The sequence below is a fragment of the Molothrus ater genome, chromosome 17 (genome assembly GCF_012460135.2).
Source record: "Molothrus ater isolate BHLD 08-10-18 breed brown headed cowbird chromosome 17, BPBGC_Mater_1.1, whole genome shotgun sequence".
NCBI classification, from domain to species: domain Eukaryota; kingdom Metazoa; phylum Chordata; class Aves; order Passeriformes; family Icteridae; genus Molothrus; species Molothrus ater.
The window spans coordinates 7,887,010-7,900,388 of NC_050494.2; the positions used below are offsets into that span (position 1 = coordinate 7,887,010).

Genomic DNA, 13,379 nt, shown 5'->3' on the forward strand with positions numbered 1-13,379 from the left:
CAACCCCTTGCCCTAGCACTGGTTCCAGTCCTGCCCCTTGTCCCAGCCCCTTGGCAGGGGTGAAGGCAGCAGCAAAGTGCCTTTCAGCTGCTCTGCTGACCTGGCAACACAGAAGGCTGTCCCAAAGGCAGTCACCACCTGTGTCTCAGTTTACACTCATGAACGGTGTGATGGGGCTCCTGGGGCCTGTGCTGTGCCCGGAGCTTTGGGAACAATGCAGGGACCTGGCACAACAGAGAGACCTGGCGCAGGATCCCACACAAGGCTAGGCTGGGGACAGGGGCTGAGGCACTGGGGTGGGCAGGGGCAGAGGGGCATCTGAGGGCAGGCAGCACCTCAGTCCTGCCAACATCCCTCACTCCTGGCCCAGCCAGAGCCGGCTGCTCACCGTGAGCAGGGCAGGATGAGAACCAGGTCGTGGGAACCTTCCGTGGGAAAGGGGGCCGGGGGAGCCGGGGGCTGTGCCCGCCTCTGCCCTGGGGAGGCCGCGGCCGTGCCAACCGCGGGGCCACTGGCTGCTGGCCGCAGGTCTTGGCGGCGCATCCGTCTGTCTGTCCGCAGGGACCAGTGCTGGACGGCAGAGTCCTGCTCCGCCCTGGGCGGCCCCTCAGAGGAGGGGCCCGCCGCCCCCTCGCCGGCCGGCGGGTTTTAACGGGCCGTGCCGGGGCCGTGCGGCAGAGCCGAGCGGGATCAGCGGCAGAGCCGGAGCGGCGGCGGCGGGCAGGGAGGATGCAGCCGGACCTCCCCGTCGGCGACGCGGCGCTGCGCAGCCCCCCGGCCTCTGAGCCGGCCGGCGGCGCCTTCCCCAGCGCTGAGGCCACCAAGCCACCCTACAGCTACATCGCCCTCATCACCATGGCCATCCAGAGCGCGCCCGAGCAGCGCATCACCCTCAGCGGCATCTACCGCTACATCATGGGCCGCTTCACCTTCTACCGCGAGAACAAGCAGGGCTGGCAGAACAGCATCCGCCACAACCTCTCCCTCAACGAGTGCTTCGTCAAGGTGCCCCGTGACGACAAGAAGCCGGGAAAGGGCAACTACTGGACCCTCGACCCCGACTGCTACAACATGTTTGAGAACGGCAGCTTCCTGCGGCGCCGCCGGCGCTTCACCAGGAAGAAGGGTCTCCGGGATGCGCCAGGCACTGAGGGGGACGAGGGGCGTGGGAAGACCCTCAGGCAGCCTGGGCAAGGGCTGCCCGCTGCCCCGCTGCCGGAGGAAGGGAAGGCAGAGGGGGCCTACAGCTCGCGGTCGGCCACAGGACGCCTGCCGAGCCCCGCCGCTCTCCCTGAGGGTGCCGGGGCGCCGGGGTGCGCCGAGCCCTGGGCCCGCCGTCAGCCGCCCAAGGCCAGACAGCCCTGCCTGTACCTGCCGGAGGTGGCACAGCCCAAGGGGCCGTTCCTCACGGCCGCCGAGAGCCGCCCGCCCAAGGAGACTGTCTTCGGGGGGCTCCCGGCGGCGCTGCAGCTGCCCCGGCCAGGTCAGTACCCATTGCCCGGCGAGCGCCCGGCCCAGCAGCAGCACCGTGCCCTGCTGCCTGCCCTGCTGCCCACCCAGCACAGGGACCCCCCGCAGGACTCGCCGGCCACCCCAGACACCCCCCCAGAGCAGCTGGAGGGCAAGGAGCTGGCTGCCCCCGGGTTGGGGCCGTGCCAGCCGTTCGGGCAGGTGCCACCTGCGTTCCCTGGCAACCTCCTGGGCACGGGCAAGCCCCCTCCATCCTGCTTCCTGGAGGGAGAGGGCTACACGCAGCCCCACCTGCCCGTGTTCGGCTCCTTCAGCCGGCCGGGCCCCGAGGCGCTGGGCAGCAGCTACCAGTGCCGGGTGCAGGCGCTGAGCTTCTGCGTGAAGGAGCGGCCCTGCGGCGCAGCGCTGGAGCATCTCCTGGCCGCAGCGCCCCCGGCCTCCACCGCCCCCCGGCAGCCACCCTTCGGGGCCATGGGGCCACGGGCAGGTGAGCAGAAGGAGCCGTGGGGCCCAGGCACCACAATCCCACTGCAGGGGGGTAATGGCTACCCCCTGGGGCTGCCCCCCTGCCTCTACCGCACTCCCGGCATGTTCTTCTTCGAGTGAGGGACTCCCCACCCCAGGACAACCCAGCTCCTAATAAAGCACATTCCCCAATGCTGCCTCTGTGGTGTCTGTGCCCCATTCGAGATGCGCAGTGGGCAGAGGCAAGCTGGGGACCCTCAGGCCCAGCTCGGGTGCTGGCTGGGGGACACAGGTGCCCAAGGCCACCTGGCACAGCCTCCATCCCCATCAGTGCCTCTGTCAGTGATCACTGACTGGATGGTGAGGCCATGTTGGGACAGGGCATGGCCTTGGTTGGGGCACCTACACCCAGGTCCTGTGTCCCAGGGAGATGCTGGGGACAAGGTCCTGCCACAGTGTAGGGCCAGGAGCCCCTGAAGTGCCATCCCATGGCAGTACAAGGGAACTTTGTCCCTGGGGGTCAGGGGAAGAGCTGCAGCTGAAGTTATCCCCCAGTGGAGCCCCACTGTCACCTCCCTGGGCCTGAGACCCCTCCAAGTTCCTGGTTTTTCACAGGTGGCACAAGTGGCACCAGCCTCAGTGTGTGGCCCTGCAAATGGACCACAGAGAGACTGTGGGGAGGCACCAGGGGTTGTGGCACAGCGTGGAGGCTCTGCTATGGGGGGGACAGGGCTCCCTCCCCTCTCTGTCCTTGCTTGTGGCTGTGTCAGTGCTTGGCTGGAATTCCAACCAGTCCCTGCAGACCCTGAGACCAGGGCAGCCCCAAAGATGGGCTGTGCCAGGGGCTGCAGCTCTGATGGGAACAGCCAGGAAAGTGGATTCCTCTGACCTGAATCATGCAGGGTGGCTGCCAGTGAAGAGGCACCAGCTGAGTCACCGCTGTTCACACTGGGCTGGGCACAGGGATGTGCCCCAACTGGCCCAAATGGGGGACACTGGAGTGGGCAGGGTCCCCACACAGCCCCAGGATGGGACCTGGCCACCAGCCCCTTCCCACACTGCACTGGGACAGCCGAGTTCAGCACCTCTGAGCACAGGAGAGGGGCCCAGAGTGATGCTGGCAAAGTGGGGGGCTGTGCTTGCGCCCCCCAACCTGCCAACTCCAGGCTGGTAGAGGGAGCTCCCCAGGAGCAGCAATACCCAGACCCGATGGCACAGCCAGCCCCAGGATAGACACAGGGCTGGCAGGGGCTCTCTGTGCTGATGTGAGGACCAAATTTGTGTCAAAGTCCCCCCAGCTCCCCAAGGCCAGGGGGACCCCAGTTTGGCCAGTCTCGGGGGTCTCTGGGGGGCCGTGCTGGCACGGAGGAACACTGCCGTCACTCGGGGACCGGGAGCACCGCGGCCACGTCAGCTCTTATCAGCCCCCAGACGGCTGCTGCTGGGCCATGGCTGTGTCCCAGCCCCGGGCAGGGCAGGGGGGCCGCCCTTCATCATCGGGGACCGCCACTCAGCCCTGGGCCTCTCTTTACTCCCTTTTTTTTTTTTCCCTACCCAGTGGAAAACAATATTTGAGCGCCTACATCATGCTGGCGTCTCCGGAGCGGCGGGCGGCGAGCGCGGCTGACCTCAGCCCCCTCCTTCGCACGGTCCCCGGGGGCGCGGGAGGAAGCGAGCGCCGCAGCCGTGCCCAGGGGCCGTCTGGTTCCCACGCAGCGTGGCCGGGCCCATCGCCCGCCGCGGCTGGGAACACACGGCCCCGGCCCCACGCTGTGCCCGAGATGGGCTCCCTGTGCTGGGAGGAATGCGGCGCATCCCGCTGTCCCCCAGGCTGCAGCAGCCGCTGGGGATGGGCACTCGTGTCCTGCAGATCCGAGCCGTGCGCTCTCCCCGCGCTCCCCTTTCCCGCCCTCATCCCGACTGCCGGTCACGGACCCGCTGTTCTCCCAGCTCTGCTCCTCCCTGGCTCGCTCCCGGTTCGCTGTGGGTGGCCCCGATTCCCCGCCCGCTCGCCCGCTCCCATCCTGGGCCGTGCCGCGGCCGGGGCTCGCCGCACCCGGTCACGGGGCGAACCTGCTGCCGCTGCCGGCGGTGCTGCCAGGGCTCTGCCCGCTCCCCTGCCCTCCCTGCACTGCCTGCGGGACTGTTTCTTGTTTCTGCAGGCTGAGTGGGTGCCACAGGGACAGGGTGCCTGGGAATGTGTGTGCTCCATGCTCCAGGGATGGATGCCGAGGACACACGTGTGTGCACATCCAGACTGCACCCTGCACCCCTGGGGGTGATGAGGACCCCACACATAAGGGATGGACCTGGCTGTGGTGGCCTGGGCTGGACCAGGAGCATTTGGTCCCAGCGGGACCTGTTCACTCCAGGCAGCTTCAGGGGCTCATGAGCTCTGTCAGCTGGGAACACAGGATGGGATCACAGCTACTTCCATGGGTGTCAACCCCACTCATCCAGCCCCAGTGTGTCTCTGTAGGGTCCCAGAGTAGGAAGGAGGGGACTAGAGAAACCAAACTGGGCTGTGGGGTAGGGGTCCCACACCCCAGGATGTGCTGGTGTCTGTGCATCCCTCAGCTGCAGACCTGCACACACAGGGCTGTGCTCAGGAACTGATCCCCTACAGCAGCTCAGGGTGCCAGCAGTGTCCGGGGCTGGTGGTCCATCTGGAAGCCCCGTGGCCACCCCACATCAGAGTCCTGCAGTCCCTGTGGCCGGCCGGGGCCAGGGCCGGGACCGGGGAGACGCGCGGCTCCTGGGGCCAGGCAGGAAGGAGACGTCACCGCCGTGGAGCATAACTCAAACCAGATGGGGCTGCGCTGGCGTCCAGGCCTGCGGGGTGGTCACCGACAGGAACCGGTCAAAGGCTGCCGGCAGGAAGCGGCTGGGAGGGACGCCTGCGGCCGCCGGAGTCCGGGCTCTGGCAGCTTTAACCACTTCAGGGCCAGCCACAGCTCCCCCGGGCTAAGGGGCACCAGTTCCCACCTGCCCTTGCCCGGGCATCCCACCCAATACGGGCAGATGCTGAAGATGTGAGGACATGTCTGACTGACAGCTGATCCATCCACCCATCCATGCAGTCACTTTCCCTTCCCCCATCCCCCTGGGCTGCTCAGAGCTGTTGGGTGTGTAGACCAGAAACCCTTGGCACTGTACCTGCACAGCCCTGCCCAGGACGTACCAGGTGGTCCCTGTGCACGGCACAGCCTGGCCCCATCCCCTCTACACAGAGATGAGATTCTGCTTCCCATCCTCATCTCACTTATCCTGCGACTGTCAGGGCCCACAGGTGGGAGCAGGGCCTCCCCAGCCCCCAGATGGCAGCTGTGGGCTCTGGGCAGACCTGTACATTTATTTACAAGAAGGCGAGCACTATGGAGGGCTCTGTTATGGGGCAGGGTCCCACCAGCCGTGGCTCCTGCCCGGTGGGGACAAGCCTGAAGCCCCTTCCCCTGCTGCAGCCGGCGTGGGGTGAGCAGCAATGTCTCCCCATGTTTCTCCCCAATGCTTTTCCAGCAGGCACAGAGGGCAGAGGCAGCTCCAGAGCAAACACACAGCCTTGGCTTGGGGGGGCTTAGCCATGGCAAAAGCCAAAGCTGGGGACCCCATCCCCTCCTGCAGTGGGCAAGGCTGGATGCTGCAAATCCCGGGGGCTGCCCATCCTCTGGCAGCACTGGGGAGGCCCGAGGGGTGCAGGCAGAGAGGACGGGGCTCGGGACAAGGCTCGGGAGCTGGAGCAGCACCCTCTCCCCTCTCCCGGTCCCAGCGGGTCCCGCGGAGCCCCCGCACGGGGCGGGGAGCTGGCGGCCGCGGCGGCGGAGCAGTTCCGCTGTGTTGGTGGTCGGGTGAGCGGTGCCGGCCGGAGCGGGGAGCGCGGCCCAGCTGCTCTGCATTAGCCCGCCTCGCTCATCGCGATCTGCCGGGGACGGGTGAAGCAGAGGTTGTGTTTTTCCCCCGCTGGCAGAACCGAAGGGCAGGGAGGGCAGCAGGAACACAAAGCCTCCTTCTTTCCTCGTTGGCTCCCAGCTGGGGACGCCGCTGGAAGCGTGCTTGCTGCTTCCTCCCTTCCTGTGCGAGCAGCAGCTCGGGGCCAGCTCCGCTCCCACATGCCCAGCTGGCCGGGAGGAGGTGCTTGAACCCCGGCTCCGCTGCCAAAGCACCGGGGTGAGGCTCCGCGGTGCCCTCCAGCATCATCGCCGAGCCACAGAGCTGGGGAGGGAGGTCGGGCAGTGCAGGGGCCAGCGGCAGTGAAGGCAGGCAGGGCTGCGGCATTTACAGGCAGAGTCCAAAATCAGCAAGCGCCAGGTGGCCGAGGCAGCGGGATCACACCGGAATGGCCTTGCTCCTCCTCCGAGGGCACGAGAAGGAAGCGTGAGCAGAGCAGAGATGCTGCAGGCCGGGCATCACGCAGCCAGGCCAGGGCCAGAGCTGAGATCAGAAACCTTCACTCCGGAGCAGCCTCACAGTCTGAGACTGAGCAGTGATGTGGTCCTGAGTGCAGTGGGACCAGCTCGACAGAGCCGCTCCAGACTGGTGGGGGTCCCTCTCAAGTGGTTCCTTTCTGGCCTCGGCTCCCCTGGGAGCCCAGCTCAGATGCCCAGCGCTGTCAGGGACCCTGAGCTGGTGATCTTCCTGAAGCGGTTGGCAGCGCACACCCCGATGAAATTTTTCTGTGAAAGGGAAGAGGAAAGATTCTCATCCTCTGGCAAGGGCTGTGCCACCACAGATTGAGACAGACCCTGCCCTGGAGCCTGACACTACTCCTGCCCCTAAAACCTGCTGCTGGGACTCAGCTCAGGAATAACCACCACAAAGAGACCTGTGCTTGATGAGGGTGTTACCTCAGGGGCATCCATGCTCAAGGGTCCCCAGCCCTGTGTCCCAGCTGCCAGCAGCACAGCGAGACAGAGCCCTCCTCCATGCTCCAGATTCCATCCACCAGGACAGGCAGAGCCTGGCAGCCCCTCCCAGCCCCCTCAGAAGCTGCTGACCCTCATGCCCTTGCCAGACCCCGCACCTTCCAGCGCCTCCTCATGACGTATTTCTTGAGCAGCACTTGGGACTTGAGGCGCCGGTTGGAGCGTTTGGCCTTTTCTGCCAGGTTATTGAGCCAGGGATGCTGCAGGCACTGGTCAGCACTCATCCGGGCACTGGGAGAAAGATGAGAGACTGCTTCAACCCTGCTCAAGCCCCTCACCCCCAACCAGCCCCCCTCTCCAGCCACTCCAGAGCTCCAAAACCCCATCACCCTGCAGGGGAGAATCAGAAGGGAGGAGGTGCCCAGGGACTCGTGGGGCTGGGCAGGACTCTGAGAGGTCCAGCACATCCTGCCTGGGATGGGTGTCCCTGCAGGGATACAGGGCTCTGTTGGTGACAATCAGAGTGGGGCAGAGCCCCATGGAGTTAATTCAGTGCTGGACCCAGGGGATGCTGCTGGCCCTGGTGGAGAGGCAGCATGTGATACCTGGGCCAGCTCTGGGGATGCCCATCCCAGGACCCCACGGCCACTGCCAGACTCACACCTCTTATCCTTGATGATGAGGTTGGAGACAAAGTCCTTGGCCTCATTGGAGACACTCTCAAAGGTCTCCTCATCGAAGTACCAGTTGGCAGCCAGGACGTTGTTGAGTGTCTCGGTGTCATCGTCACCCAAGAAGGGGGAGAGGCCGCTGAGCCTGGGGGTGAGAGAGGTGAGGAGTCAGGTGCTCTCAGGCTTCAGCACCTCCCAGACCCCCTGGAGCAGAGCCAGTCTGGCCAGGGATGTTCCAGGGATGTGCTGTTCCCGTCCTGCCTGCAGCCAGGCTGAGCCTCTTCCTGCCCCCCAGCCCCACACAGCCATCTCCGTACCCAGGACACCCACATGCCACCAGGCAGCCAGGTGCCTGGGGACAGCTCTGCACCCAGGGGAGCTGTACCCCAGCACCAGAGCTCCCCAGATGGCACTGCCAGCCCCTGCCCAGCCCTGACATACAGCATGTAGGTGATGACGCCCATGCTCCACATGTCTGTGGTGTAGGAGACCTGCTCGTAGTTGACCACCTCAGGGGACAGGAATTCAGGGGTGCCAAAGTTCACTTTCAGCTTCTCATTGGGATTGTACCTGCAGCCGAGGAGGGATGCAAGTCAGCACAAGGGGGACAGGCTGCTCCCCCAAACCACTGCCCCTCTCTTAGCAGATGTTGCCCTTCCCAGCTAGTCAGGGAGTGCCATGGCCAAAGTAACGGCCTGGGGCAAGTCTTGGGGCTCCTGGTACCCAAAGGCACAAAGAGATGAAGGGTGGAAGGGGAACAGGGAGGAGAGACAGAGCTGAGAAAGAAAACCTCACCTTCGAGCCAGCCCAAAGTCAATGATCTTCACCATGTGCCCGGTGGCAGCCACGCAGAGGATGTTCTCAGGCTGTGGGGACAGGGTGACCATTGCCCCACCACCCAGACAGGACATCCCCACTACACAGATCCAGCAGCCCGTGGGTCCTGCAGCTGACCCACACCAGAGCAGTGATGACCCACAGGCGCCCCTCCCACAGCCAGCCAGTGTCCTACTGTCCCCCTTGGCCCTGCCACTGTCACCCCCAGCCGGGCACCTTGAGGTCGAGGTGGAGGACGCCCATGTGGTGCATGAAGCGGATGCCCTCGCAGATCTGCCGCACGAACACCATGCAGTCCACCTCGGTCAGGTGGTAATCGTCGTCGATGATCCGCTCAAAGAGCTCGCCACCCTCCACGCTGCATGGGGATGGACCCTGGCGTCACTTTGGGGGGACTCCCTGCCCCAAGCCATCCTCCTGCAGAGCTCCTCGCCCTCCTGAGGGCTCTGGCCCAGCCACCACGGGGGTGCTGAGCAGAGCCAGAGTGGGATGTGGCATTTTGGGGTTGGACAATCCCAAGGTAGGCACAGGCACTCACAACTCCATGAAGAGGATGATCTCCCGGGGTGTTTCAATGGCGTCGTAGAGCTGGATGAGATTGTGGTGGTTCAGCTGGTTCATCACATCGATCTCCAGCAGCACCATCTCCTGCAGAAGCAGCCCCAGTGTGGGGTGTCAGCCCTGGCTGTGCCACTGGGACAGGCTGTGTCCCCGCACCAGGGACACACAGAGTGTAACACTGCCACCACCTGCCCGGCGTCGTTCAGACCTTGTCCTTTGCTCCCTGCTTCCGGATCACTTTGGCTGCCAGCTTGAGCCCCGTCTCCTTCTCTGTGCACGTGTGGACCTCACCAAACTTGCCCCTGTGGAGAGAAGGAGGAAGGGAGAGAAGGAGAAGTGCCGCCACCATCAGTCCCCCAGGCTGCTGGGGACCCTCACACCCTCTGTGGTGCTCCCACCCACCATGACCAGAGGAGTCCAAACGACACAAGGCCTCTGCCCAAGGCTGGAGGGGCAGCTTGGGACAGTGCCAGGAGAAGCACTGGGGCCCCTCCTTACCCGCCCAGGATCTCCTTGGAGCTGAGGCTGAACTGGGCGCTGACGCTGGCGGAGCGCAGGGTGACAATGCGATGGGCGAAGGGCGCTGGCGGCGGGGGGACATCATCTGCCAAAGACAAAGCATGAGCTGAGAAGGGAATCTGCTGCCCAGGGGACCCCACTCTGGGTACCCCGGGCTGCCCTGCTGTGGAGTGAAGACAGACACCCAGCCAAAGCTGTGGGTGCAGGATGTGGCCAGGTACTGAGTGCTGGGCTGAGAGCCAGAGGCTCCTGGCTGGGGATGCACTGGATGATGCAGCATCCCCTGAAGGGTCCCTCATTATTGCCCCCAGCATTGCCCTGCTGCATGGCACCAACCCTGCTCCATGGAACCCTGCTCCATGGCACCCACTCCCTTCCATGGCACCCACTCACCTCCATGGCACTCTGTTCCATGGCACCCACCTTACTTGATGACAGCCACCCTGACCAACCTACATGTCACATTTACCCTTTCCAGGCCATGTTGTTGTCTGTCACCCTCTCCAGACCAATCCCCCTCTCTGCCACCACCCTCTGCTCACCCTCCAGCACAGATCCCACTCACAGGGCACTGCCTGCACACATTCCTGAGCCATCCTTTCCCAGGGGAGAGCAGAACCCAGCCTCACAGGGATCCCCACAGGCACCCACTGCCCCCAAGCCCTGCCATCCCCACAAGGACAGTGGTGCAGGATATGAGGACATGCTGTCCCTGCCACCAGACAGTCACTGTCACTCTCCAGGCTCCTCTTCCTTACAGTCAGTGTGGCCAGAGCAGGCCAGGAGGGGACGCGACGTATTTAGCCCTGTTTACAGTGAAAGGGGAGCTCGGAGGCCACCAGGCAGGTGACAAGCCAAGGACAGGAGCTGGCAGCACGGAGGGCAGTGTGGGCAGCAGGCAGGGCCAGGGGTTCCCAGGCTGTCACTCCACAGAGTGTCCAGGGGATAAGGAAAAGGCAGGTACCTCATGACCTTACCCAATATCTCAAAAGGGTCTTCCTTCCCAAAATCAGGGGTGAGGTAGGGGCTGGGAGGTGGCTTTGCCTCTGTCAAAGATGGTTCCACCCCAGGTCCAGGCTGCTCCACCACCCCAGCAGGATCTGGGGGCTGCCCTGGGGCACTGGGCAATGTCCTCTCCTGAGGGGTGCCGGGGGGTTCCAGGGGCTGCAGGTCCCCCAGGGCTGGTGGCCCATGGCCAGGCTCTGTCAGACCCTCTTTTGGTTCCACCATCGTGGTCTCCTCTTCTATTGTCTCCATCTCTGCCCAGGGCTGCTCCTCCCTGGAAGCAGGAGTGGGAGGTGAGCAGAGCCCAGCCAGCAGCTCCCGAGCCCAGCACCCAGAGGGCCAGGGCTCCCTGGAGCAGGGAGGGGGAGCCCCCCATCCCAGCAGGGTGTGGGTACCTGTGGCAGGCAGCTGGGCAGCTCAGGCTCTGCAGCAGAGCGGGGCGGGGGGGCTCGGGGCCCGTTGGTGGCTGTCCCTCTGTCCCCTTGGACACTTCCTCCCCTTCACCCTGAGCCTTCACCACAGCCATGGCCGCTGCCTCCGTGGGCTCTGCAGCCCCATCCCCAGCCTCTGCTCCAGGTGTGGGAGGCTCCACCTCTGCAGCTTTCTTCCCTCCATCCTGAGCCTTTGCAGTAGCCGGGACCTTCTCTTTTTTAGAATCTTTCCCTTCATCCCCAGCCTTTGATGCAATTGTGGATTTTTCCACCTTTGCAGTTTTCTTCCCTCCATCCTGCACCTTCACAGCTGCTGGCGACTTCTCTTTTGCAGGCTCTTTTTTGCCTGCACTTTGAGCCATTTTTTCAGCTGGTGTTTTCTCTGCTTTTGCTGCTGCCTTCTCTCCATCCTGAGCCTTAGCAGCATCTGGGGCTTTCTCTTTTGAAGGAATTATGGCTTTCTCCTTCACTGAATCTGGGACTTTCTCCTTCACTGAAGCTGGGGTTTTCTCCTTCACTGAAGCTGGGGTTTTCTCCTTCACTGGAGCTGGGGTTTTCTCCTTCACTGAAGCTGGGGTTTCCTCCTTCACTGGAGCTGGGGTTTTCTCTTTCACTGAATCTGGGGCTTTCTCCTTCCCTGGAGCTGGAGGCTTTTCCTTTGTGGGCTCCTCTTTGCCTCCATCTGGGGCCTTTTTAACTGCTGGGGCTTTTTCTGCTTTTACCACTTTATTCTTCCCATCCTGAGCCTTTCCAGCATTTGGGGCCTTCTCCTTTGCAGCAGCTGTGGTTTTCTCCTTTGCAGGCTTGGTGTCAGCTGGGGCTTGCTCTGCCTTTGCATCTTGCTTCCCTTCATCCAGAGCTTTAGCAGTGGCTGGGACCCCTGTGATTTTCTCCTTTGCAGGCTCTCCTTTTCCTCCATCCTGAGCCTGAGCTGCAGCCAAGACTGTTTCCTCCACAGGTTTTGCCTTCCCTTCTTCAGGGTTTGCTGCAGCCAGAGCCTTCTCCTCAGTGGACTCTGCTTTTCCACCACTCTCAGCCCCTGACCCACCAGGTTCTTTGTCCTTCTTGGGCTTCTCCTCTCCTCCATCCTGTGCCTCAGTTACAGCCAGGCCCTTCCCCTCCATGGGAAGGGGCCCTTCCCCTCCATCCTTAGCTGCCTTTGCAGTAGCTGAAGCCTTTCCTCCTTTGACCTCCCCTGCCGCAGCTGGAGCTTTCTTCTTCCCGGGCTTCTCTTTCTCATCCTTCCCTACACCCTGGGCCTCAGTGGCAGCTGGCACCTTCTCCCCGGTGGATGCTGCCTGCCGTTCATCAGCTGCTGCCTGTCCTCCATTGCACAGCACAGCCGAATCCTCCTCTCCTGGAGCTGCTTCCCGTGCATCCCGGAGCTCTGGAGCAGCCAGAGCTGCCTCCTGCTCCGGCTCTGCCGTCCCTCCTCCAGCCTTCTCCTGCCCAGGCCCATCCGTGCGGGTGTCCTGTGTCACGGTGGCGGCTGCCGCTGTCCCCGTTTGGGGCTGGGCAGCCTGGGGAGCGCCGGGTGCTGCGCTGCCCTCGGGTTCGGGGGCTGCTGCCCCTCCAGCCCCTCCGGTGCCTCCACCCTGCTCCATGGGACACTCCAGGCAGAGGCGGCTGCCCTGCGGTGCTCCCGGCTCGGCGAGGCTCCTGCGGGGCAGAAAGCGGCAGCTGAGGGCTCGCCGGACCCGACACCCTGCAGAGGGGACGGCAGGACCCGGCAGAGCTCTGCTGCTGCAGGGATGAGCTCCTGCAGGGATGAGCTCCTGCAGGGATGAGCTCCTGCAGGATGAGCTGCAGGGATGAGCTGCTGCCATGCAGCGGGAACTGTGTCCCCGCCGCTCCGCCGGCGGCTCCCGGGCCGGTGGCACCGAGCCAGGGACCCCACGTGGCCACCAGAGCCGGCACCGTCCCATTGTGCCCCGATATCTGCCCGCGGTGACTGATCGATGGCCTGACCCCGGCACCTGTCACCGGGTGCCTGCGGCCTCCGACGTGCGAACAGCCAGCGCGGCGCGGCCAGGGTGACAATTTAAGGCCACATCCCACCGTGGCAGGGCAGGAGACAGCGGCTCTGGCCCCGGGCTGGCAGTGGGGATCAGGAGAGATGAGCATTCCCGGCACGGCCCCACCATTGCTCCCCCTGACGCACACAGGAGCTCCAGCCACGCAGGCAAACCCCATCTGCTCACCCGCACCCAGCAGCCGCCAGCGCTGCTCGTGCCCCAGCCCAGGGGTAACCAGCTCCACCAAGGGGACCTGTTGGTGTCTGTACCTGCACTGGCCTCCAGCCCAGCCTCTGATCCCCAAATCCCCTGGGCTGTTCTGCCCTGGGCTCCCCCGCCCTCCTGTGCCCGGTCATCTTTCCTCACCCTGTCCCAAAACATGTTCCTGTGCAGCCGTGCAAAGCCCAGGACAGCCCAGCCCCAGAACAAACCCAGCAGCGACCACCCCAGTGACAGGGAAGTTGTTTCTGCTCTGCTGGAGCAGGAGGAGTAGCGGAGCAGTCCCTGCGAGAGCGCTCCCACATCCCACAACTCAGCACAGGAATC

At 64.3% G+C, this 13,379-nt stretch overlaps 2 protein-coding genes across 2 annotated transcripts; one reads left to right on the forward strand and one right to left on the reverse strand.

Annotated features, from left to right (window-relative positions):
- Positions 1-644: 644 nt before the first annotated feature.
- FOXS1 (forkhead box S1) lies at positions 645-2,110 on the forward strand. Its single transcript, XM_036395722.2, has one exon. The coding sequence runs from the start codon at positions 730-732 to the stop codon at positions 2,074-2,076; it is 1,347 nt and encodes a 448-aa protein (XP_036251615.1). The 5' UTR covers positions 645-729; the 3' UTR covers positions 2,077-2,110.
- Positions 2,111-6,524: 4,414 nt separating this feature from the next.
- On the reverse strand, positions 6,525-12,422 carry MYLK2 (myosin light chain kinase 2). The gene is made up of 11 exons (XM_036395752.1): positions 10,783-12,422; positions 10,360-10,661; positions 9,362-9,467; positions 9,072-9,165; positions 8,841-8,950; positions 8,519-8,660; positions 8,261-8,331; positions 7,907-8,035; positions 7,458-7,610; positions 6,953-7,085; positions 6,525-6,605 (listed from the first exon to the last, which is right to left on the reverse strand). Exons 1-11 carry the CDS (start codon positions 12,420-12,422, stop codon positions 6,525-6,527), a joined length of 2,961 nt encoding a protein of 986 aa, XP_036251645.1.
- Positions 12,423-13,379: the final 957 nt, after the last annotated feature.